Genomic DNA, 26,030 nt, shown 5'->3' on the forward strand with positions numbered 1-26,030 from the left:
CCTAGCCCCGCCCCTCAGAGGCAGCCCCGCCCCGGGGAGGTTGCCGCTAAGACCCGGACGTGGCTCCGCCCATGCAGCGCTCCCCGCCCCTTCCCCGCCCCTTCCCCTTCCCGCGCGCGTGCGCACTCCTGCAAAACCGCGCGCAGGTGCTCCGCGCTCCCAGGTCCTCAGATCCCGGGCCGAGTTAAGGCCCTGGCGCTCGCCTGGCGGCTGGCGTTGGCCCACCATGCGTTGGGGGCTGCGCCCGAGTGGGCCGGGGGCAGCGGCCCTGGCCGCGGCCCGGAATTTGTGGGTGCAGCCCCGCCCGTCCTGTAGGCCGAGCTGGCGAGGGACGACGGGGAGGCTTTCGGTGCGGTCAGTCACCGGGGCCAGTAACCAGCTGCAGAACTCGAGGAATGGCAGCTATCGGGACACGGTGCTGCTGCCGCAGACCAGCTTCCCCATGAAACTGCTGGGCAGCCAGCAGCCCGACACGGAGCTGGAAATCCAGCAGGTACGGGCCCGACTGTGCGCGGCGCGGGTGTGTAGCCGGGCCTCGGCAGCCGGGCCCGGCGGGGGCGGAGAGGACACGGGCCTCCCCGGAGCCACGCCCGGGCCTGCCACACCTGGCGCGGGGCGGGGCGGGGCGGGACGGGACGGGGCCGGGCCGGGCCACAGGCTCCAGGGTCCTGGCTCCTTTGGGCCGGGGGTGTTGTGACCAGCTGAGGCGAAATTCTCCGCTTCGCGCAGGTGGTGTAGCTGAAAACAGGAGTGAGGAAACCTCTGGGCATGTCTCCTGGAGGCGGTAGGTTCCAGAGTGGATGCTAGGGGATACCCTAGCGATGCCCACGTAGCGTGGATAGGCTGTAAATCCCAGTTTTAGTTGAGGCAAAACCAGTCGAATTTGGACGCTTTTCCAAGATCTTTTTAAGAAGCAGATTATCATATACACATATAAAGAGACATTCACTCATGAGGGGAAATTGAAGCTCACTTTCACGGTATCAGTAGGCCCCTAGTTGGAATTATGGCTTGTTTGCTGGGTAGGTTGCGCTGCTTACTCCTCCGAATCCTCTTCCGAAACTGTGCTTCTGTCTCCTGTATTAGATTGAACTCTCTAAGGGCAGAGAGTCACTAGCTGGTTTCTGTAAATCCTAGTCTTTAAAAGCCCTGGTATTCTGAATGCGCGTTGGCTAATTAAATGCACTTATCTTAAATATTCTTATGACAGCTATCAGAGTTCCAGACTCACAAACCCGTTTTGGCCGTCTAGTTTTTTTTCTTTGTCGTTTTAGGGCCGCAGCCTTGGAATATGGAGTTTCCCAGGCTAGGGGTGGAATTGGAGCTGTAGCCACTTGTCTACACAATAGCCACAGCAACACGGGTTCCAAGCCTTGTCTTTGATCTACACCACAGCTCCTGGCAATGCCAGATCCTTAACCCACTGAGCAAGGCCAGGGGTGGAACCTGCGTGCTCATGGCTACTAGTCAGATTACGTTCAGCTGAGCCACGTTGGGACCACCAGCCATCTAATTTTTAAAGTGTTTTTTGGCAGGACCTTCTGTATTTCCGGGACTGACAATTTCACTTATTTTTGCCTATAATCTTCACACCAGTTTGGTGACTTGGATGTTATTAACATTTTTTTTCACATGAGGGCCCTGGCCCACAAGGGCAAAGTGACTTGGCCAAGGTCATACAACAGGTGGGGGGAGGGGAGTGGTACTGCTGTGAGTGTTATTCCTGATGGAGATAACAAGTGCTGAGACCAGAGGATAGTAAAATTAAGGGTGTGTGTGTGTATGCGGTACATGTTGGAGACTCTACAGGTCCTTCAGCATGGAGTGGAGGGTAAGTAGTGCCTGTGTGTCTGTCTGTCTATGGTGAGGGATCCACTCCTTCAGCATGAGTGGAAGGTGGGGAGTGCTGAGAGACGGCCCAGGAACTTAGCAGTACTTAACCTTTAGAGGATCCTATGTACTTTATAAAGAGTTTAGGCTTGAAACCAAAATCTGCAGAGAAACTATCAAAAAGTTTTAAGGAGTTCCCTGGTGGCCCGGTGGGTTAAGGATCCGGCATTGTCACTGCTGTGGCGCAGGTCACTGTTGTGGCATGGCTTTGAAACCTGGTTTGGGAGTTTCCACATGCTATAGGGGAAGCCGAAAAACAAAAAGAGAAAAAGTTTTGAGAGATGAGTCCTCAGATATGCATTTTAGAAAGCGTTTGTGTTCTAGAGTTGTGGGATAGGGATAGGAAATAAGAAAGTGCGGGTTGTTATTTATGGTAAGATTCAGGAGTATGTATTTAAATGATGTGCAGATGTTATTGTTCTTTTTAAACAGAAGTGTGGATTTTCAGAACTTTATTCATGGCAAAGAGAAAGAAAAGCGAAGACAGAATTTTGTCTTCACGATGGACCTCCTTATGCGAACGGTGACCCGCATGTTGGACATGCTTTAAATAAGGTAATTTAGGTTATGAGACTTAAAATAAAACCTCTATTTAAATATACTTTGCACGGAGTTCCTGATGTGGCTCAGCGAGTTAAGAACCTGACCAGTATTGATGAGGATGCAGGTTCAATCCCTGGCCTCAATCAGTGGGTTAAATATCTGGCTTCGCCGTGAGCTGTGGTATAGGTCACAGATAAGGTTCGGATCCCGTGTTGCTCTGGCTATGGTGTAGGCCTGCACCTTCAGCTCTGATTTGACCCTTAGCCTGGGAACTTCCATATATTGCAGGTGCCGCCCTAAAAATAGAATAAAATCTTCCTTGTGGTGAGTAAAAATATCCAGGAAATTTCCTCCATGGACAGCTTGATATCATTTGCCTCAGTCGGGTCTGGCTGCCCTAACAATATTTCTTCCTTTCCACTTTTAATAAATGTGGAAAGGAAGAAATGTTTTTCTGGACTACTGCACTGTTTAATTTTGGGAAGAAGGAATTGAGCTCGGAGCCAAATCTCTCCTTTGTCCATCCATGAGAATGCGAGTTCGATCCCTGACCTTGCTCAGTGGGTTAAGGATCCGGCGTTGCTGTGAGCTTCGGTGTAGGTCACAGACATGGCTTGGATTCCGAGTTGCTGTGGCTGTGGTGTAGGCTGGCAGCTGTAGCTGATTAGACCCCTAACCTGGGAACTTCCATGTGCCTTGGGTGTGGCCCTAAAAAGCAAAATAAATAAATCAATAAATAATGATAATTAAGAGAATGCACTAGAAAGAAAAAAATTTTTTAAATATAAATTGTAGGCCATTTGTGTGTGTGTGTGTGTGTGTGTGTGTGTGTGTGTGTGTGTGTGTGTGTGTGCGCGTGTGTGCGCGCGCGCGTGCGCTTTTTAGGGCCACATTCTCAGCATATGGAAGTTCCCAGGTTAGGAGTCAAATCAGCTACAGCTGTGACCTACACTGCAGCTCGAGGCAAAGCCAGATCTTTAACACTGAGCAAGGGCAGGAGTCTAAACAGATCATGGGTACTAGTCGGGGCCGTTTCTGCTAAGCCACAATGGGAACTCCTAGGCCACATGGTTTAGGTACGAATAATGAACATCATATTATCTTTACAGATTTTGAAAGATATAGCCAATCGATACCATATGATGAGAGGCTCCAAAATACATTTTGTGCCAGGCTGGGATTGCCATGGGTTACCCATCGAAATAAAAGTATTGTCCGAACTTGGTGGAAAAGCTCAAAATCTTTCAGCTATGGAAATTAGAGAGAAGGGTAAGTAATCTCTCTGCTTTAACACGATATTTGTAAATAGTGGTTCTTTGGAAAAGTCATGGCTTTTTTTATCGAAGAGACATCCTGTTGTTTTGGGGGTTTTGCCATTGTTTTCTTCGCTTATAATGAGATCTGTTGGCAACCACTTTGTGTCACATAAAATTCAGGTTTTGTTTGACTTTTGTGAGACCTTACGTTCTAGAAATGAAGAAAAGATTTGTGAGCATTTCCAAGTACATTTTTCAGTTCTTTATTTTTCACATTTTATGAATTATTATTTTGGTCGGTGGTTTTTTTTGTTTGTTTGTTTGTCTTTTTGCCTTTTCTTGAGCCACTCCCACGGCATATGGAGGTTCCCAGGCTAGGGGTCTAATCGGAGCTGTAGCCACCGGCCTACACCACAGCCACAGCAACTCCAGTTCCTTAACCCACTGAGCAAGGCCAGGGAACGAACCGGAAACCTCATGGTTCCTAGTCGGATTCGTTAACCACTGCGCCACGACGGGGACTCCAGGTCGGTGTTTTTATTTATTTTCTTGGCGAGGGCTTGTTGACCTATTTTAGGTACTAAACCAAGAGTAAATTTTTAATTAAAAATTTTTTTCAAAATCTCTTTTTTGATCCTTCCGTAGAATGGGTCAGGGAGGATTTCTCTGTTCTTTTATATTAAACGGTTATGTAATTGGATATGGTTGTGAAGATTTTTTTACTTCCTTGTGAAACATTATTATTGGTTGTATGGATTAATTTTTTATGTGTGTGTATAATGAAATAAGAGTTATTCTTTGACCTTAAGTTAAAAAAATATGAAGAGTGACTTTTCCAGTTTATTTTTTTCTAAATGGAAGGTCATTGTGTGAAGTCTGGAAAATAGAGGAGATGGTAACAAAATTTTAACTTTTGAAAAATTTTTAAATTCTTTTATTTTTTTATTTAAAGTTAGTTGATTTACAGTGTTGTGCCAATTTAACTTTTGAAATTTTAGTTACTTTTAGAATTTGTTATAAGTACCACTTTTTTTTTTGTCTTTTTAGGGCTGCAGCCACGGCATGTGGAAGTTCCCAGGCTAGGGGTAGAATTGGAGCTGCACCTGCTGGCCTGCATCACAGATCCAAGCCACTTTTGTGACCCACACTGAAGTTTGCTGCCATGCCAGATTCTTAACCCCCTGAGCAAGGCCAAGGATCAAACCCGAGTCCTCATGGATGTGAGTTGGGTTCGTTACTGCTGAGCCATGTCAGAACTCCTCTTCTGAACACTTTTTAACTTTGAAGATAATTTTCTTATTACAAAAATTTAAAGTCTAAATTTTGTAAAATACTTGCATTTAGAAAGGTACATGCTAAACAACATGTAAGAATTGGAATTGGGAGTTCCTGTTGTGGCGCAGCGGGTTACAAACCCTGCTGTGATCCCTGAGGATGGCGGTTCGATCCCTGCGTTAAGGATTCAGCGTTGCTGTGAACCATACACACAAAGAATTTTAATTAATTGGCTTTCAAAAGCTCTTTTATTTATTTTTAGCTAGATCATTTGCTAAAGCAGCGATTGAGAAACAGAAATCAGCCTTCATCCGTTGGGGAATAATGGCAGACTGGGATAATTGCTACTATACATTTGATGGAAAATATGAGGCTAGACAGTTGAGAATTTTCTACCAAATGTATGATAAGGTAATAAAGTTTTTTTTTTTTTCCCCGAGTATGTTCAGTTACATGTTAACAAAATACCAGCTTTCACATATCTTTGTCTTTTACAGGGCTTGATTTATCGATCTTACAAACCTGTATATTGGTCTCCCTCATCAAGGTATTTGTGTGGTTTTGGTAGTTAAAGGGGAGAATGTGGTGGGGCTTCCCAGTATTAATGTTTAGTATGTTTAAACCTTAGGACTGCGTTGGCTGAAGCAGAACTTGAATATAATCCAGAGCATGTCAGTCGTTCAGTGTACGTCAAATTCCCTCTCTTGAAACCGTCTCCTAAGTTGGCATCTCTTATAGGTAAGATTTACCTGTTGCTTGAGTTTGTTAAAGTTGGGAAATTGTAACATTTGATTTACTAGTATATTTGAACTTTTATTTTCACAGATGGTTCATCTCCTGTTAGTTTTTTAGTCTGGACCACTCAGCCTTGGACAATTCCAGCCAATCAGGCTGTTTGTTACATGCCAGAATCAAAGTAGGTATATTATTGTATCTTTTGTTTTATCCACAAATAGGATCAATTCCATCATTAGCATTATTTTGAACTTATCCTCATTATCTTCTTAAAATATAGTGAATTATAACTTAGTTATTATGTTCACATAGATTTCATAAGCTTTAGAGGATTCTACTTAAGATCTTGTTTCCAACTTTTTTGGAAAAGAACAGTGTAACGGATGGGAGTTCCCGTTGTGGCTCAATGGGTTACAAATCCAACTAGTATTCATGAGGATGTGGGTTCAATCCTTGGCCTCGCTCAGTGGGTTAAGGATCCAGCATTGCTGTGGCTGTGGTATAGGCCAGCAGCTGCGGCTCTGATTCGACCCCTGGCCTGAGAACTTCCATATACTGCAGGTGTAGCCTTTAAAGAACAACAACAACAGAAAAAGATGTAAAACATTTAAAGTATTATCTGTGATTTTATTTTTTTTCATTGTTAGTAATTCCTAAAATTTTATTTTAGGTATGCGGTTGTGAAGTGTTCCAAATCTGGAGACTTCTACATTCTAGCTGCAGATAAAGTAACATCTGTTGCTTCTACTTTGGGAACAACTTTTGAGGTTATTTCAACATTCTCAGGTAAAGATACGTAGATATTCTGATCAATAAAGTTATCAAAATATTGAGTTGATCTGAGTTCAGTAACTTGCTGAAGACTGCTCATTGTGAATTCAGTACCTTGCTGCATATTGCAGATATGGCCTCTGCCTTTCTAGAGTATATTTTTAATTGATTAAACTGAAGGAGAATATACATTAAATGTGATAAGCATATAGAAAACCTGAACATTGACAAAGGCACAATAGATTAAAAAATTTTTTGGCAAAGATCCAGTGTAAAATTGGACAAATGTCCTTTGTACAACATAGAATGTACAAATTTCCCTTTAAAATTCTATTCAAATTGAATTACTGAAAATTATTTTTATCTGATTTGATCAAAGAAGCAAGGAAATAAATACATATATTTTGGAGTATATGATTTTAATGGGGAAATTGAATAAACTGAAAGTAATTCTTGAGACAGTGCTTCTATCTAAAGAATCATTAGTAAGCTATAATTTGGGACTTCTGAATTAGAGGCTAATTTTGAAATATAACAAATTCTAGGAAAGTTGAAAATTACTTCTAATCCTTGGGGATAATACATCTTTGAGTTTCTTAAGAAAGAAAAAAAAAAATGACAGGAATAGAGATACTCAAAAATGCAAAGATTGCCTAGCCAAATAAGGCACCAGTTCAGACAGCCAATTAGAGGTTAGCCATCTTAACAAAAATAAAAAGGTTTTTAATGTCAAAGGCCTGAAAGAAGCTACAGAATGTTTAATGTTTAATATCCTTTGGTCCTTGTTCGTGCTTTAGGTAAGTTGCAGAAGCCAGTATGTTCTTTATATCCCTCTCTCACCTCCTTTTTTTTTCTTTATACCCCTCTCTCACCTTTTTTTTGGTCTTTTTGCCATTTCTTGGGCTGCTCCTGTGGCATATGGAGGTTCCCAGGCTAGGGGTCTAATGGAGCTGTAGCCACTGGCCTATGCCAGAGCCACAGCAATGCGAGATCTAAGGTGCACCTGCAACCTACACTACAGCTCATGGCAATGCCAGATCCTTAACCCAGTGAGCAAGGAAAGCCAGGGACCAAACCGGCAACCTTATGGTTCCTAGTCGTATTTGTTAACCACTGAGCCACGATGGGAACACCTCCTTTTTTTTCTTTATACCCCTCTCTCACCTCCTTTTTTTCTTTATACCCCTCTCTCACCTCTTTTTTCCTTGTACCCCTCTCTCTCCTCTTTTTTCCTTATACCCCTCTCTCACCTCTTTTTTCTTTATACCCCTCTCTCACCTCTTTTTTCTTTATACCCCTCTCTCACCTCTTTTTTCTTTATACCCCTCTCTCACCTCTTTTTTCTTTATACCCCTCTCTCACCTCTTTTTTCCTTATACCCCTCTCTCACCTCTTTTTTCCTTATACCCCTCTCTCACCTCTTTTTTCCTTGTACCCCTCTCACCTCTTTTTTTTTTTTTTTTTTTTTGTCTTTAAACCTCTCTCTCACCTTTTTTTTTTTTTTTGGCCATGTCTGTGGCATGCATCAGGGATCAAACCCAGGCCACAACAGTCACCCAAGCCGCAGCAGTGACCACACCAGATCCCTAAGTGCCAGGCCACCAGGAAGCCCCTCACCTCTTTATTTGATATGTAATTGATATGTAGCACTGTATTAGATTTAGGCACCCAGCATAATGATTCAATATTTGTACATAATGCAAAATGATCACCGTAGTAAGTCTGGTTAACGTCCTTCATCACACATAGTTGCAGTTTTTTTTTCTTATTATGAGGACTTTAAAGGTCTACTCTCTTTGCAACTTTCAAATAATACTGTACAGTATTATTAACCACATCCCACCTCTTTTTTAAGTGTAGAAGGTATATTAATAGACTCCACTGATATGTTTGTTGCTACAGAAGTTGAATGGCACTCTCAAAAGGATTTTGAAAGTATTAAGGTTAAATTTAAAGATCGTTTTTTCTAGATTGCACAACTGTTTCAAATTATTACTTTGTAGAGAATTGATTGGTTGACATTTTGAGCCACTGTGTTTCAGAGGAAGATGCATACTTCTCATTCCTGGCAAGATAATCTGATGACAGCTGGCTTACAGGTTATTCAATTAGTAGGACGGTTGAACAGCTAAAATGGAAAGTTGTGTGTGGGGTAGATTTTCTTTTCAGAAAAAGCTGTCACTAGTTTCTTACTAATCACTGGGAGATCTTTGTTGGGAGCTGAGGGAGGGAGGCCACTCCTCCACTTAGTGCTTGGAGCACTAAGTTTGGGGATGGAGGAAAGTTCACAGGTGGAGTTTACTTTGCTCCAGCCTTTGATTTCCAAACTAGAAATGCACATAAAGGACAGCGTGGAGTTGTGGGACTTAGGAATCTAAGTCAGCGAGGACTCGAGGGCACACTGAAGACAGCGAAGAGTTGGCTTGTCTAACACCGGTGCTGACCCTCGTCGTCTCTGACGACATTGTGAGGTACAGGGACGAGAATGCACCCTGAAATACGCGGTTTATCCTAGTCAGTCAGCTGTTCCCCACTGTGAAATGCCAGGTCAACCAAGTCAGACAGCAAGGAGGGCTTGTGGTTTTTTTTCAGAAAAGGGAATTTTCATTATTATCAGTTATAAGGAGATGTTAGTTTTTTCTCAAGCCTCTTACTCATTGTGCTGGGGGTTTTTTTAGGTTTTTTTTTTTAATTTTTGCTTTTTAGTGCCGCAGGTGTGGCATATAGAAGTTCCCAGGCTGGGGGTTGAATCAGAGCTACAGCTGCCTGCCTACACCACAGCCACTGCAACCCAGGATCTGAGCCACACCTGTGACCTATACCACAGCTTACAGCAACACTGGATCCTTAACCCCCTGAGCAAGGCCAGGAATCAAACCTACATCCTCATGGACACTGTTTGAGTTCTTAACCTGCTGAGCCACAATGGGAACTCCTATTGTGCTGTTTTAACCAAAATGAAGTCAGCAACAGGGCTGTCTATGAAATGTCAAAGTTAAAAGATTTGAGTTGTTGTTCTGGTGGTATGGGCATGTTACATAGTTTTTATTGCTGTATGGCTAGAAAAAAGGATCATAAAAGTGGAGAAATGGCTCTAAAAGGACAGATTTTTTTGGTGGTATTGTTAAACATTATGTAGCTTGGAGAGATGAAGAATGATTTGTGGGAAGGATCTGAGGAATAAGGGGGCCATCGACCTTTAATTATTAAAGAGTAGATAAGGTACCCAGACTTATTCAATATGTTGGTTAAGTGGGTCAGTAGAACCAGATGATTTCATTTTACTTTATTTGTTTTTTGTCTTTTTAGGGCCTTACCCACGGCAAATGGAAGTTCCCAGGCCAGGAGTCGAATCAGAGCTACAGCTGCCAGCTTACGCCACAGCCACACCAGTTCCAGGCCGTGTCTGTGACCTACACCACAGCTGACGGGAACTCTGGATTTTTAACCCACTGAGCGAGGCTAGGGATCGAACCTGCATCCTCATGGATACTAGTCAGGTTTATTTCTGCTGAGCCACGATGGGAACTCCCAGACTATCATTTTAAAGTTTGAAGACTATTATTTTTAGAACATGTGGGAAAAAGATCAGTGTGTAGAACTCAAGAGGAAGTAAAAGTGGGAAACATTAATAATGGAGTGGAAAAATTGACAGATGATGGTTACGGAATATTGTTAAAGGGAACTCGAGTTACGTGAAACATTAGAGTCAGGCTTGCCTTTGAAGTTGAGTTAAATCACTGATAGCCATGTGACCTCGGGCAAATTGCCTGTTTGCTTGTTTTCTGATTTGTAAATTGGGGATCAATGTTAGCTTTTTTGTAGGCATATGAAGACGAGGTAAGAGTTTATGTTGAGTCCAGTACTTGGGGGGTGCCCCGTGACTTGTCAGGTTTTATTTATCATCTCTGACCTTTTCAGGGTAACATTGTGAAAAGCAACAACAGTGAGTTCTTGCAGAGATAGTATTAGAACCTGCTGGTCATTGGCCTGTTGATCTGGAATGTTTTTGTCCTTTATTCTGAAAGGCACATAACTCTATAGAAATTAAGGAAATTTTCTTGGGATCATTTGATTATCTGTTTGTTTATAATTGCTAATATTTTAAAGCATTTACAATGTGGCAAGAATTGTGGTAAGTGTCCCAAATGTGTAACATGCATTAACTCTGCTTATCTTCACAGCTGCCCTGGGAGGTGGACTTGTAGTTATTCACACGTTACAGATTCCTGCAGGTCACAGGACAAGTGAAAGGGAAAGCCGGAATTTGAGTCCAGTCGTGTCCCAGATTTTCGCCTGACGTCTCCTGCTGTTCTTAAAGAGGTAGAAGAATTGCTGTGTAAGATAACTCTTAACCCTGGTTCTCTCTCCCCGCAGGTGTAGACTTGGAAAGTGGTACTTGTACTCATCCTTTAATTGCTGAGCGAGCATCTCCTCTCTTACCTGCCAATCATGTGACCATGACAAAAGGAACAGGATTGGTTCACACAGCCCCGGCTCATGGTATGGAAGATTACAGTGTGGCATCTCAGCACAGCTTGTCCACGGTACCACTCCTCTTTTTTCCTTCCTAATTATTGCTTTTGTAGAATCAAGGCAATAAATCCTAGCTAGCATTTTTACCTTTTGATAATAAATAGTAATGTTTGTCATAATGGTTAAATTAGGAAATACTTGTGTGCAGCACTCCAAAGGCTCATTAAGTCATGCTCGTTGAGAGCAATTTCCCAGAATAGCATAAAATCCTCCCAGAATTGGAATTGAAGAGTATGTACTCGATAGGGACTTTTTTTTTCAAGTATAAAGTCAGACAAGGTACTTTGACTCACTGCAAAATGGCAAGTGGATTTTACTAAATAGTTGAAAACAGCTAGGTTTTTTTTTTTAGTCTAAACAATTCTCTCTATATTTATTTTGCACATGTCAATTACTTGGCAAGTTTTTCCATTTAAAGTCAAGTCTCAGAGTCATCATTGAGTGTGTACGCTGCCATAGATCTATAAATTAATAGAGGTTTTTAGTATATTTTGTTACTTTTTGTTCAACTTAAGTGTATGCTGTAATAAGACATTGTGCCTTTGGTGATTTAAATGTGTAAATTCATAAATTCTGACTTAGAAGTACCTGCATTTTTAGTGCTGTGAAAGACTAGACTATAATGAGACGTTTTATGTAGAATATTGTTTTGCCAGATATGAGAGAAAATGCCTTTATACTTCATCTTTTTTTTTTTGTATTTTTAGAGCCACACCTGTAGCACATGGAGGTTCCCAGGTTAGGGGAGGAATCGGAGCTGCAGCCGCTGGCCTACACCACAGTCATGGCAGCATCAGATCCAAGCCACGTCTGTGACTGTATACACCACAGCTCATGGCAATGCCGGATCCGTAACCCACTGAGCGAGGCCAGAGATCGAACCCACATCGTCATGGACACTATGTTGGGTTCTTAACCCACTGAGCCACAACAGGAACTCGTCTACTTTATCTTAATTGTTCACAATGACTCTTTGTAGGATTGCTTAGTGAATGAAGACGGAGTTTTCACAGATGCTGCAGGTCCTGAACTTCAAAACAAGGCGGTTCTTGAAGAGGGAACAGAAGTGGGTGAGTACTTGGTATGCTGATATCATATATATGTATTTTCTGAAAAGCAGCCAGCAGTAACCTTTGCCTGCTGTTCTCCCATATTGTACTTCAACAGAAACAAATAGCTAGAATTATGTTTTACTTTTTGTTTTGCCATGTGCTTTAAAATGGAGCTTGGCACTTTTTCATCATTGCTTTGAAGTTACTTTGCTTGTTTAAGCACAGCAGAGCGGTAAGCAGGGAATGGCGTTGTCTTAGGACTACAGAGATAATTATCAGCAGTATTGCTTTTGGGAAAGGATGAAGTCAGTTTTGGGACTAGATGCTGAATGTGAATCAGACACTCACTTCTTTTGTAACCCTTGTAAATCACTAACCATATAGGATAATTTATATATTAACAGTCATAAGGGTCCTCCAGTCGTTAAAAACCCAACCTCTGGGTAGCAGGCCAGACCTTACCCTGGGATCACCTAGGCCCTGACCTGTCCACTGGCAGGTCAACACAAGCTTCAGGACACCCTCAACCCCATGCCCAACTGTACCAGGACACCCCCACCCCTGTCCCAGTGATCTCACACCAGCTCTGGATCCCTGGGCCCTACAGACAGACTCTAGGACCCAGGTCTACCTGCCAGTAGTCCAGCATTAACCACAGGATTTGGCTTCACCCACCAGGTAGGGGCGGGAGGCAGAGTCTTCTGGACCCTGACTCTGTCCACCAGTGAGTCTGCACCAGCCCCAGGGCCCCTTGAGGTTCTTCAGTCAGGCGCCTTGTAACTAAGCAGTGTAAACAGAGTCAGCACCCAGCCAAGTGAGGGGTTGCTATTTTGTGCTGCATCTGTGGCATATGGAAGTTCCCAGGTTAGGGGTCAAATTGGAGCTGCAGCTGCTGTCCTACACCACAGCAGCGAGGGATCCTTAACACACTGAGCAAGGCCAGGGATTGAACCTGCGTCCTCATGGATACTGGTCAGGTTCATAACCCACTGAGCCACAATGGGAACTCCTGTCTCCTCTTGTTATGAAGCCTCCAGTCTTAGGGGTCAGGGCTCACTCTCACCCAAGATGACTGCATCTTGACTGCAGGTTATACCTGCAAAGACTGTATTTCCAAAATAAGGTCACATTCACAGGTTCTAGGGGCTGGGACTTGAACATGTCTTTTGTGGGGACAAAAGTCAGCCTGCCACACCTAGTTTCTTCTGGATTACCTGGAGACTGTTTTAGAATTCATTGTGTAAATCATGTGGCTCTCAATTTGAAATGTAGAATTCTAGATGCATTCTGTCATCTGAAAAGAAGATGACATAATGGGAATGGCATAATTTGGAGTCTGATTAAGGTTCCGCAGTCTTTTTTTTTTTTTTTTTGTCCTAGAGATTCTCAGATTATGCCTTTTGCTGCCTGGTAGGTGGCTCCTCTTCCTGTCACCTGTTGGCCCAGATTTAGAACTTCCTGGGCGTTTTAGAGTTATTAGAATTTTCGTAGTACTTTTTTTTAATCATGTCTAATGTAAATTGTTATTGTTCTTTAAGTTATAAAGATGCTTCAGGCTGCAAATAATTTGTTGAAGGAGGAGGAATTGGTGCACAGCTATCCCTATGACTGGAGGACGAAGAAGCCGGTGGTTATTCGTGCCAGCAAGCAGTGGTTTGTCAACATCACGGATGTTAAGACTACAGCCAAGGTATCAAAGGCACCCATCCCCCTGGGAGGCTTGGGCTTATAGTCCCTCCGTATAAAAGGTTTGCCGGTGAGCTTGGGGCAGGGTTTGGCAAATAGAAGGGATTGATGCTATTATTGTTTGGTATCATAAAGTTGTAGAATTTTTTATTTTGTTTGATTTTTTTTGCTCTTTAGGGCCGCACTTGGGGCATATGGAAGTTTCCAGGCTAGGAGCTGAATCAGAGCTACAGCTGCTGGCCTATACCACAGCCACAACAAGTGGGATATGAGTCACACCTGCGACCTACACCGTAGCTCACGGCAACGCCAGATCCTTAACCCACTGAGTGAGGCCAGGGATCGAACCCACATCTTCATGGTTCCTAGTCGAATTCATTTCCACTGCGCCACGAAGGGAACTCGAAAATTTTAGAATTTTAAAACTGAAAAGACCTTTGGTTACCATCCCTCCATTACACACATAGGGAAAATCAGGCTTAAAGAGGTTGGGTGACTTGCTCTCATCTCTTGCCCAGTGTCCTGAAAATAGCATAGAACTGGCACCTGAGTTCAGCAAGCTGTCTGAGCTCTCAGACCCTCTGCCGCCTCATCTACATCAAGGTGATAGTCATGCTGACCTCATGGCATAAGCAGATGAAAGTTCTCACAACAGCGTCTGGCCCGTAATATGCATTTAGCAAAACTCTTTTAAAACCCTTTTCTTGGAGTTCCCGTCGTGGTGCAGTGGTTAACGAATCTGACTAGGAACCATGAGGTTGCGGGTTTGGTCCCTGCCCTTGCTCAGTGGGTTAACGATCCGGCGTTGCCGTGAGCTGTGGTATAAGTTGCAGACGCGGCTTGGGTCCCACGTTGCTGTGGCTCTGGCACAGGATGGTGGCTACAGCTCTGATTTGACCCCTAGCCTGGGAACCTCCATATGCCGCGGGAGCGGCCCAAGAAACAGCAAAAAGACAAAAAAAAAAAAAACCCTTTTCTTCCTTAAATTGAAATTGCAACTCATTTGAAAAAATACTGCTTTGAGTTAACAAATACTTCATAACCTGCATTTAAAATACTGATATATCTGAGCTCTTTCATTCAGTGTGTGTGTGTGTGTGTGTGTGTGTGTGTGTGTGTGTATCTCACAAACAGTTTGGTTCCGTTAAAGAGCTCAGCTCTATCTTTGTTAATCAGGCTGAGTTTACAGATACTTGGTTTGCACACAATATTGCTATTTTTAGTTGGCTCATTTGTTGGCCTGGCAGTTCAGGGCCCCTGCCAAAGCATTGCAAGCCTTTTTCATTTTCTGCATTCATGTCGAGTGGACAGCTGTGCTATGGACTGTTTCTTTTGTTTTTTTTTTTTTTTTTTACATTTCTATGAAGCCTATTTTTCTTACCTGTAAGTGTTACAGTTTGTAACTTTCAGCTTTGCACAGATTTTTTATTACAGAACATCTGAGTCTGATGGTTATGCAATGTGCTGGAGTCAAGTTTGTTTTTTTTAACTTCTTTATAGAAAATTTTCACTTGTTCCTTACAGAAATAGAATTATCTGCTGCCATGTTTCTATCACCCAACTTCAACTATCATCAACTTTTTGCCAATTTTGTTTTTTATCTACATCCCTACCCATTGTCTACACTTCCTACCCACTGGATTGTTTTAAAGCAAATTATTGGCATTATGTTTTCCATAAGTATTTCATATTAGGTATCTGACATTTAAAATTGAAATGTAATTTTTTCTTTCTTTTTTTTTTTTTTTTTTTTTTTTGGTTTTTTAGGGATGCACCCGCAGCATATGGAGGTTCCCAGGCTAGGGGTTGAATTGGAGCTACAGCTGCCAGCCTACACCACAGAAATGCCAGATCTGAGCTGTGTCTGCAACCTACACCACCACTTACAGCAACACCAAATCCTTAATTCACTGAGTGAGGCCAGGAATCGAACCTGCGGCCTCGTGGACACTAGTCAGGTTCGTTTCTACTGAGCCACAACAGGAACTCCTGAAATATAATTTTAATGCCATCATTACCACCTGAAGAAGGTAATAGTTATCCCTTAACAAAATCAAATGCGAAGTCAGTGTCTGCTTTTCCTGGCTATTTAATCAAAATAAACGCAGCTGTTGCCATTCTGCCAGTAGGCGGTGCTTCAGAGGACTTTGGGGGAGGGGATTTCTGGTGGTTCAGGTGAGGACACTTCAGACATGCTCTGAAAATGTAAAAATGCTTTAGTAATGGGTGGAGAGAAAATGAAAATGATTTTTTTTTTAACTTATGGATATTTTAGAATGTTTTTTCTGTACAATGCTTCTTTTGGTAACTGACAAATGCAATCAAATGTTAGTTGTTTACAACTTTTGAGGGGAGGGGTGGAAGGAGGAGAGTGTTCTTGAGACAGTAAATGGGGCATAACTTGTTTGGAGAAAGTGTTTTATGTTGTCAACCGTATCGTGTCAAGTTTGGTTATATGTAATCCGTGTTTGTCAGCCTAAGAGAGTAGCTTCTCTTAACTTGGTCTCATTTGCAGAAGAAGCATGTAAATGACTATAAACATCCAAATAAAGAATTGCATTAGGAGTGCCTGTCATGGCTCAGTGGAAACGAGTCTGACTAGCATCCCTGAGGACGCAGGTTCGATCTCTGGCCTTGCTCAGTGTGTTGAGGATCTGGCGTCGCTGTGGCGGTGGTGTAGGCTGGTCAGCTGTAGCTCCAATTCGACCCCTACCCTGGGAACCTCCCATATGCCGCAGGTGCAGCCCTAAAAAGAAAAAAAGACAAAACTGCATTAGGGTAATTAGGGACAGTTGTAGAAAATTCGTTCTGGTCTCTCTTACTGAACCTGGTTTGTGACTCAATTGCAGGATCTGTTGAAAAAAGTGAAGTTTATTCCTGAGTCAGCGCTGAATGCCATGGTCGACATGATGGACAGGCGGCCGTACTGGTGCATTTCAAGGCAGAGAGTCTGGGGTGTTCCGATCCCCGTGTTCCATCATAAGACCAAAGACGAATTCTTGATCAACAGGTAGAACTCTTTCTGAAACTTTTCAGCATTTTAAAGGGAGTTGTGTTTTCTTTAAAAATGCAACAATAGTGGACTATTGAACATGCCTGATATGTGCTCAATGAAATACTCCAAAATAACTATGGGGGGGTAAAATATAAATTTCAAAGAGGCTCTTTCATATGGTTGAAATTTTAACAAACTCTAGATTTTTTTCAATGCTGATGCTTGGAAGCAAAGACTCTGATTTTTTTCCATGAGAATTCATTATTCCTGACTGTGCGAGAGTAAGGCCTCAGGAGCCCAGAGATGAACCATGTTTAGTGGTGGAGCCCAGCATGTCATTTCTCTTTAAGAATTAGTGTCAGAAATGGTATTAGGTAATTGTGCAGATAATTTACCATTTAAGAAACTATAATATAGTTGAGTGCACATAATTAATTCTAGTGATGATTGCATTCAATTGTTTGTTCTCTTTTGTGTCCTTAATTTTTTTTTTTTTTTAATTTGGAAAGTAAACAAATCTGAGTAGAAAAGCTTATACAGTAAAAAGACTTTTTTTCCTAACTATACAGCACACCGTTTTTTTGAGGCAGTAGACACGACTGGCTTGGTCCCTGCTCTTAAGGAGTAACAGTCTAGCTAGTTTATCTTCTAGCAAATTCGGGAGGCCATCGGCATTGTTGTTACTAGCAGATGCAGAAAGGGGAATACGCCCTGGGTTTTCTGTTTGGGGGGGTAATTTTGTTTTAATTTGGCTAATGGATTTTTTACTAAGTTATCCTATAACACGAACAAAGAGTTTGACGACATGTTGGTACGTGTTTTCACATTTCATCAGTTGCGGATCCAGTGAGGGTTTTGGGGGCATGGAGACCAGCAAATGATGGAGAATTCAGGAGACGACACAGTTGAATGTCCCACTGTTGGGGGTTCATTGTCATTTTTGTAAAAAGCTTCTAATTTTCCTTGTCACCATTATTAGTATTTCCTTAGGTGGTACTGTTAGGGATATATATATATATATTTAAGGATTTTTAAAAACTATTGATTACCCTGTGGGTTTTTTTTTTTTTTAATTACTTTTAGCTACATAAAAGGTAGTTCTTGGTATCCTTGGTGTGAAGGTTCCTTTTCAGTTTGAAATATTCCTCATGGGTAATCTGACACCTGACGGCGGCCTGACACAGAGGGAAGAACCGAATCTGTTCCCTGGGCAGATACTGAAGAGCTTTTTTGCTTCACTTGTAGAGAATATGGCATTTGAATAGGGCCTTGAGCATTGGCTGGGAAATGGGGGGAAGTATTTGCAAGTGGTGGGATCAGGAGCTGAGGGCCCAGAGCAGGGAAAACATAGCACGTGCATCGGAACCAGCAGGGGGCTGCAGGGTGTTTGCGGGGATAGAAAGAGAGACTCTGAGAAGGTTGACTGGGGCAGACTGGACTCAGGCTCAGATAGCTGGCCGAGGAGTTTAAGCTCTTAGGTGGCAAGAGGAGGAAGAAGTTTTAGGAAAAGAATCTAGAGCTTAGAGACCAAGAAGTCACTGTGAGACTGTTGAAGTATTTTTACAGTGTGGATCTGAGAAAAGCCTCTTTGGCCTAAATATTGTTGCTTATGTTGTTTTGGAGCTTGACTGCAGAGAAACTAGTATCTTACTGCTCCTACTAAGAATTATAAGTTGAGATAAATGTACATAAGTATTGTTTAAAATTCCATACTGGAGGGAGTTCCCATTGTGGCTCAGCAGTAACGAACCCCAGTAGTATCCATGAGGACACAGGTTCCATCCCTGGCCTCGCTCAGTGGGTTAAGGATCTGGTCTTGCTGTGGCTGTGGTGTAGGCTGGCAGCTTCAACTCCGATTCCACCCCTAGCCTGGGAACTTCCATATGCCCTTGTGGCCCTAAAATACCAAAAAAAAAAAAAAAAAATCCATATGGAGAGTTTTCTTTTAAGGAAATGTTTATAAGCACTGCCGTTGCTCCTCATTCTTTTCTGTACTTAGAAATCAGGATTTTTAGGGAGTTTCCTAGAAGTGATTAAAGTGAACCAAATGTACGTATCAGTAAGTAGAGCAAGCTGGTTTATTTGACCATTATTTAATCACTACAATAAAATGGTACAAAGGTGGATTAGTCAGTGACCTATGTGAAATAAATGTAAGCTTTGTCAGAAAAACACAGACAGGTGTTCGTTAGGTATCATTTATGTTTTATTCTCAGTCAGTACATTTTCATGGAGTGTTAACAGCTTCTTTCCTTGCATCTACCATTGTGTTGCTTGCATGGTGTAGTTGATTTCTGATTTTGGAGTAGCAGAGATATACAGAATATTGGCCTACAGAAATGACAGACAGATTTAGCCACATTGTCTGTCAATTCATAGGTCATTTTCCTGTACACCATCTCTTAACAATGACTCGGATCCTCTTCCGTTTTTGGATCTTTTCTAAAGCGACTGAACAGTTGATTTCAGAAAATGGATGTTTATTCTTAATTATTTGTCAATTTTTGAAGACTGCATGAAAGGCTGACTTTTTGGTTTCTTCCTTAATCAAATGAGAATCAAGTGACCATGATTTTTTTTATTGTCCTTCTTGGATCTTGGTAGTGAGCTGGTCGCCGTCAAAGGTAACAGCATCTCCACTGGAAATTGGGGCACAGTCCACATGGAGTCGCTGTTACAGCTGATGGCGCCATTAAGCCCATCAGAGGGCTCCTTCCGCTCGTCTCGATGAAAGCCTATAGATTAACTCTTAAGTGTACTAGTTTTACAGAAGAAACTCTTGGTTTATTCATGTTCTAAGTAAGTTTAGAACCTGATAGATCTGAAACTCTGATGTTTAATTTTGTTTTGAAATAATGTTCTCCAGACTTGTGGTTGCCAAGGGGGAGGGAGAGGAAGGGGGATGGACTGGGAATCTGGGGTTAATAGATGCGAAGTATAGCCTTTGGAATGGATAAGCAATGGGATCCTGCTATATAGTACTGGGAACTGTCTGGTCACTTGTGATGGAGCATGATAATGAGAGAAAAAAGAATGTGTAACTGGGTCACCATGCTGTACAGTAGAAAATTGACAGAACACTGTAAATTAGCTATAATGGAAAGAATTAAAATCATTATAAAAAATAGAATTAAAAAAAAGAAATAATCTCATTCGTACTTTTTTTTTTTTTTTTTTTTTTTGTCTTTTTAGGGCCGCACCTGCAGCATATAGATGTTCCCAGGCTAGGGGTCTAATCAGAGCTACAGCTGCCAGCCTACACCACAGCCACAGCAACACAGGACCCGAGCCACATCTGCTAACTACTCCATAGCTCACGGCTACACCTGATCCTTAACCCACAGAGCAAAGCCAGGGATCAAACCTGTGTCCTCATGGTTGCTAGTTAGATTTGTTTCTGCTAAGCCACGGTGGGAACTCCAGTACTTTTTATTCATGCTTATATTTTCTCAAGAAATAATTCCACTTTTGACTTTAACACCATTGATCATTTTTCTGAATCTGTAATATAATGCTATTTTTATTTTGGGGGATATCTATTCCTAATTAATAAAGACAAATATTTTTTAGCGTAAAAAGATACAATTTAGAAACAATTGCCTCCTAAGAAGGAAAAGAAGTTGTTAAATTCTTTCATTTCAGATGATTTAATCAAGTTAACAGTATTAATGCAGTAGTTAACATGCATTTTGGAAACCTAGCCCCTGAGTTCTGGAAACTATGAGAAATTGACTAGAAACAGGCAATGAATTTTAAGTTTGAGTGTTAGCTTTAGCTACATCAAAGTTTTGCTCATGTTAATAGTAATGGTTTTTGGTAAATAAAAATCAATAATGTTAATTGAATAAAAATTTCTGCAAGGAGTTCCCGTCGTGGCGCAGTGGTTAACGAATCTGACTAGGAACCATGAGGTTGTGGGTTCGGTCCCTGCCCTTGCTCAGTGGGTTAACGATCCGGCGTTGCCGTTGCCGTGAGCTGTGGTGTAGGTTGCAGACGCGGCTCGGATCCTGTGTTGCTGTGGCTCTGGCGTAGGCCGGTGGCTACAGCTCCGATTCAACCCCTAGCCTGGGGACCTCCATATGCCTCGGGAGTGGCCCAAAGAAATAGCAAAAAGACAAAAAAAAAAAATTCTGCAAAACTTTTCCCTGTCATCTTTGAAACGTAAGTATAGGATTAAATTAAAAATAGATCCCCACTCAAATTTTATTGTATTCTAGAATTAAACATAGTGAATAAATATGAAACATTTAGCCTCTTACCTCATTCCAGTGTCTCCCAGAAGAAACGTACTGTAGTCCTTAATATTTTTGCTCTTATAAAGGCAAAGTGCAGGAAACTGAAATGACAGCAGCAGTTTCTCCATTACCTCGGAATCTTAATGCTGCTTAATTTCCAGCAACATCTAAATAAGCTTAGCGCAGTTGATATAGAAGTTTCGGAATGAGTGGTTGGTGTTATAGTGGCTCTGTCTACCTAGTGGGTTTTCACGGATTGAAACCTACGAAAGGGAATATAACGCGTGTGTTTAGATAAGGGTGTTGCGTAAAGTACAAAGTTTTATGAGGGCCTTATTGCTTTGTAAACTGCAGCATTGGGATGGGAGCATGGAGGTTATGCAGAGATAATGGTTTCACCCACTTTTATCAACAGTAATTCATACTGATCTTTAGGTTATAAGTTAACCTTATTTTTGTGTCAAGTATAGAGTATTACTAACAAAGGGGAGAATTCTTAATTTCAAAAGACACATTTTGCCTACTTTTGTTTTTTTCAAATATTTAGTATCAGTAAGAAATGCCTGTAGATTGTTTTAAAACTTTTTAAAACAATCTCAGGTTTTTGGGTCTTTTTGTTTTTTGGCCTTTTTGTCTTTTAGGGCTACACCCCTGGCATATGGAGGTTCCCAGCAGCTAATATTTCTCATTTCATGATAAAAAGTAAGGAGGCAAGTCTTGCTCTAAGCCTTACTGGGACTTGCTCTGTTAGGAAGTAGAGCTTTTTCTCCCCTCTTCAACATTTTCGCATTTCTTTTGGATACACTGGGAAAAACATGTTTTTTGGTCCAGATTCATCTGCATATGTTTGGATGGATCACAAATAAATGTCATTGTCTTAGTTGTGTGTAGTTTTATTTATGACAGCTTTTTGAAATTAGGCTTTTAAGAACTGCAGGTTTATTTTCGTTGATGTAGATAACCTAGTGCGGTTATGTCATTTTTAGTAAGTATTATTAGGTGAACTAAAAGAAAAAGCCAAACTTTTCTCCTCACTGAAGTAAGAGACTTTTATGAGTTAAAAGAGTATATTTGCAAATAAGGTTAATGTAATATAAGATTAAATTTCTTATTCTGAAACATTACAGTGTATATCTATGTGAATTACCAATCTTTTTATACGAAAATGCAGCGATTAAAACTTCAGTTTTAGGAGTTCCCGTCGTGGCGCAGTGGTTAACGAATCTGACTAGGAACCATGAGGTTGCGGGTTCGGTCCCTGCCCTTGCTCGGTGGGTTAACGATCCGGCATTGCCGTGAGCTGTGGTGTAGGTTGCAGACGCGGCTCGGATCCCACGTTGCTGTGGCTCTGGCGTAGGCTGGTGGCTACAGCTCCGATTCAACCCCTAGCCTGGGAACCTCCATATGCCGCGGGAGTGGCCCAAGAAATAGCAATAACAACGACAAAAGACAAAAAAAAAACAAAAAAACTTCAGTTTTAGTTAGATTAGAGGGGTTGACTAAACGTGGTAGAATTTTACAGTTGCCTTAATAACGTGCCACCTGCAAACTTGGAATCATTGCCGTTTGGTCTTTTTAGTTACAGACTCGGAGATACTTGGGTATGTAAAGTAATACTTAAGCTGTAGCTCTGAAACGTCATGGAATTTATCTGCTCTTCAAGGATATGAAAACTCAGTTTATTCCGCGTTCAGTTAGACGCTCTGAAATGGATGTGTAGAGGGTCTCTGCAGTGGCGAGGTTTCTGAAAGGATAAAACTTGTCGCACAGCCTTCCTTGTCCCAGCTTTCCTCCGGGTCCGTGGAACCGAAGCCAGGAACAACAGTGCGATGTATTGCTGTCTGCGTCTGATAAGTCGCAGGTGGACTCTGCTCTTTGCGCCTGGTGCTGGCTCTGACTGCGCCCGCTCCTCCTGAGACTGCGTCTCTGGTTCTCACTTTCCTTTGCAAACCCAGAGAGGAGTGTGAGCTCCCAGATACCGTGTTTGTAGCGAGAAAGGCTGGATGGAGAAGTAAAAACACAACTGAGCCATTATTAGGAGAGACAATTCCAAGGCCTGGCTTTTAATTGTGATACTCTGTGAGGCTCAAGACAACAGAACAGTTTATCTTGTCAGTTTAGCTGTTAAATGTGTTTTTCTGTGAATCCAGTTAGAGAGTGCTTTTAAAAGTATACAGATGGGGAGTTCCAGCTCCGATTCAACCCCTAGCCTGGGAACCTACATATGCCGCGGGAGCGGCCCAAGAAATGGCAAAAAGACAATAAATAATAAAAGCCCCAAAAAAGAAGTGTTCACATAAACGTGTGTATGTGTGTATAGATAATTTGTGGTATATTCATAATGCTTTTATTGTGATTACTAATCATATTAATACTGGCTCTCTACCTTATTTTCTAAATTAATATGAAATTTGAACCATTTTCCTTTATTTTTGTACTGTTTTTTATCTGTTTATCTCCAACACACGTCTAAGGACTTCAGTGTTTTACCATTTACCTAAAATGACCGTCTAATGATAACAGTGTAAAAATAGAAAAGCAAAATGACGCTGGCGTTTAGAATCTCCTTGAAAGAAGGTGGCGTGGTTAGTGCGGAATGTGTCTGTGTGTGGGCTCTGCTGCTTGCTTTCTCTCCCTCGAGAGGGATGGCATGAGGCCGCTTCAGGTTTTCTGCTGTAGTACGTTCGTATTAACTGATAAAGTGTTCTGGGCGAACTGTCTGAAACAGTAATAGGTAACTACACGGCGTCGTAGTATAGCCAGGGACTTAGTGCCCAGTTTTTATGGTCCTCCTGTCGCAAAAGTTTATCTTTGCTGTTAAAGTCCATCCGAAGTGTGTGGCTGCTTAAGAAACATGGACTGTGCCCATCGAAACAGTCTTACTCTTGCAATTTCCTCCAAGTAGATTCTGGCAGCCTTGCACCTTGTCAGTCTGTCCTTCTTGCGATGACCGGATGAAGGAGGCCCGATTTCAGTTTGTGGAGCACATATTGTCTAGAGCACACCGTGGCGTTTTGCTCCCCACTCAGTGTCTCATAGCACCTCATTCTGTCTGCATTACCGGCCACGGGTTCACCGATGTGCTTTATGCAGTCACGGTTAAGGAGCAGCTGACCCGGTTAAGAACTTAGAGCTCTCCCCGTGCACGCTCTTTCCACTTCTGTCGCCCTTCTAATGAGTATACGGTGGAAAGACGGGCGATCCGGGCGTCGTCTTCAGACGCGTGTTTTCTTCTCTGCACATTAATGTGGGTATGTGTTTTGGTAATGGGTTAACAAAACTACTGTCTGTATTGACCTGATTTCACAGGATAGATTTAAATGATAGCAAACACTTACATAATACCTGCTACTATGTGTCAGACACTGTTGTAAGCCTTTTTTTTTTTTTTTTTTTTTTTTTTTGGCTTTTTAGGGCTATACCCTCAGCACATTGGAGGTTCCCAGGCTAGGGGTCGAATGGGAGCTGCAGCTTCCGGCCGGCCTACACCACAGCCACAGCAACGCAGGGTCTGAGCTGTGTCTGCGACCTGCACCACGCCTCAAGGCAGTGTGGATCCTTAACCCACTGAGCAAGGCCAAGGACTGAACCCGCGTCCTCATGGATACTAGTTGGGCTCGTTTCTGCTGAGCCACAACGGGAACTCCTTGTTCTAGGCACTTATATATATGTTCGGTTAGAATCTTCTGATCCATAGTCAGATGCATTATCCATTGTGCCCTGGCCCGCTTTATAAGCCCTATTAAGTCCATAATAGCTCTCGTAATGATACGGTTGTTTTTTGCATTTTACAAACCAAAGTACAGAAACGTTGAGTGCTTTGTTCAGGGTCACAGAGTAGCGATAGAACCAGGAATTAAATGAAAGCTCTCTGGCTCCAGGATCCACATTCCTGACCAGAGTGTTGTGTGAGTGGAAGGCAACCAGAGGAAGCTGTGATGTCCATACAGCTGTGATGGTAAATTAAAGGTATGTTATTCCTGTGAGAGAGTTTACTAGAAACTTTTCCCTGAGTTTAATTGTCACATAATTTATAACTGGGTTCTTCCCAGAGATAGGATCCATTTCAGCATTCATTTGATCCATGTTTGTTGGCTTTCTGTTGTGTGAGACATGTGCTGAATTTTACTGGACCCTCTCATTTAGGTTGCAGTCATTCTGAGGGAGCATCACGAAAACGTAGGTTTCAGTAGGACGGGACTCTCAGTGCTTCGTTAACCGCTGTCTCTCCAGTGCCTATGACAGGGTCCAGGACGTTGGCGGCATTGAAGCAAGACTTGTTACGAAAATTGCCCTGTTCTCCTTAACAGAAGGGGCTGCCAAGACCTAGAGAAGTTTGAGTACCCGTGTGCGGTCATGAACACACAGGCGGCAGAGTTAGGATGTAAGCAGGGTGTCTGTTGCCCAGATCTGTGCCCTGGTACACGGCTCGGCCTCTTCTGCAGTGAAGGGACACAGGAAGTTTTGGGGAGGGGATTGGTGTGATAAAAGCAGTGTCAGGGATGCAGCTACCTCAGAGATGTGTCATCTAAAGTAAATTATGTGAGTCATGCGTCGATCTAGTCTTGAAGCAGTGAGGTTGGACTAATACAGTATCAGGACCAGAGAACACATTTGAGTCATATTTCAAAGGCAGAACTGACAGAGTGTGTTGGCTTAATTTGAGCAGAAATTGGAGGAGATAGATAAGTAGGTTTTGAATAAAGGTACTCGGATAGAAAATAGATTGATAAAAATAGGGAAATGAGTAACTGAAATAGGGATATAAAGAGTTTTTTTTTTTCTTTTAAAGGTTACATATGATCCATTTGACTTTATTTATATCGAATTTGAGGACAGCAGGTGCTAAGTAAGCAAGTAACTGAAGATAATACCACTAAAATTTGGCTGAAAAGATAGGAAAAAAAATCTTGCTATATATAGGGACAAATATGCTGCAGATAGGGAAAAAAATCAGTATTTCTTAGTTTTTTTTTTTTTTTTTTTTGTCTTTTCTAGGGCTATACCCTCAGCATATGGAGGTTCCCAGGCTAGGGGTTGAACTGGAGCTACAGCT

The 26,030-nt window shown here is 42.1% G+C and overlaps 1 protein-coding gene and 2 non-coding genes across 3 annotated transcripts in view; 1 reads left to right on the plus strand and 2 right to left on the minus strand.

The window, feature by feature from the left end:
* The window catches only part of IARS2 (isoleucyl-tRNA synthetase 2, mitochondrial), a 54,176-nt gene continuing 28,227 nt past the window's right edge, over nucleotides 82-26,030 (plus strand). The window contains exons 1-12 of the mRNA XM_005656783.3: nucleotides 82-493; nucleotides 2,323-2,445; nucleotides 3,543-3,702; nucleotides 5,227-5,375; nucleotides 5,462-5,511; nucleotides 5,593-5,702; nucleotides 5,790-5,880; nucleotides 6,370-6,485; nucleotides 10,848-11,017; nucleotides 11,986-12,076; nucleotides 13,597-13,748; nucleotides 16,594-16,754. Of these exons, the coding sequence (XP_005656840.2) occupies nucleotides 227-493; nucleotides 2,323-2,445; nucleotides 3,543-3,702; nucleotides 5,227-5,375; nucleotides 5,462-5,511; nucleotides 5,593-5,702; nucleotides 5,790-5,880; nucleotides 6,370-6,485; nucleotides 10,848-11,017; nucleotides 11,986-12,076; nucleotides 13,597-13,748; nucleotides 16,594-16,754 (1,640 nt within the window). The 5' untranslated portion in view covers nucleotides 82-226. The remainder of the gene's footprint in view (nucleotides 494-2,322; nucleotides 2,446-3,542; nucleotides 3,703-5,226; nucleotides 5,376-5,461; nucleotides 5,512-5,592; nucleotides 5,703-5,789; nucleotides 5,881-6,369; nucleotides 6,486-10,847; nucleotides 11,018-11,985; nucleotides 12,077-13,596; nucleotides 13,749-16,593; nucleotides 16,755-26,030) is intronic.
* On the minus strand, nucleotides 19,047-19,142 carry MIR215 (microRNA 215). The gene has a single exon (NR_038518.1). It is a non-coding gene; the product is annotated as a microRNA 215 (primary transcript).
* Nucleotides 19,351-19,428, minus strand: MIR194B (microRNA 194b). Its single transcript, NR_038582.1, has one exon. It is a non-coding gene; the product is annotated as a microRNA 194b (primary transcript).

The sequence above is a fragment of the Sus scrofa genome, chromosome 10 (genome assembly GCF_000003025.6).
Source record: "Sus scrofa isolate TJ Tabasco breed Duroc chromosome 10, Sscrofa11.1, whole genome shotgun sequence".
NCBI classification, from domain to species: Eukaryota; Metazoa; Chordata; class Mammalia; order Artiodactyla; family Suidae; genus Sus; species Sus scrofa.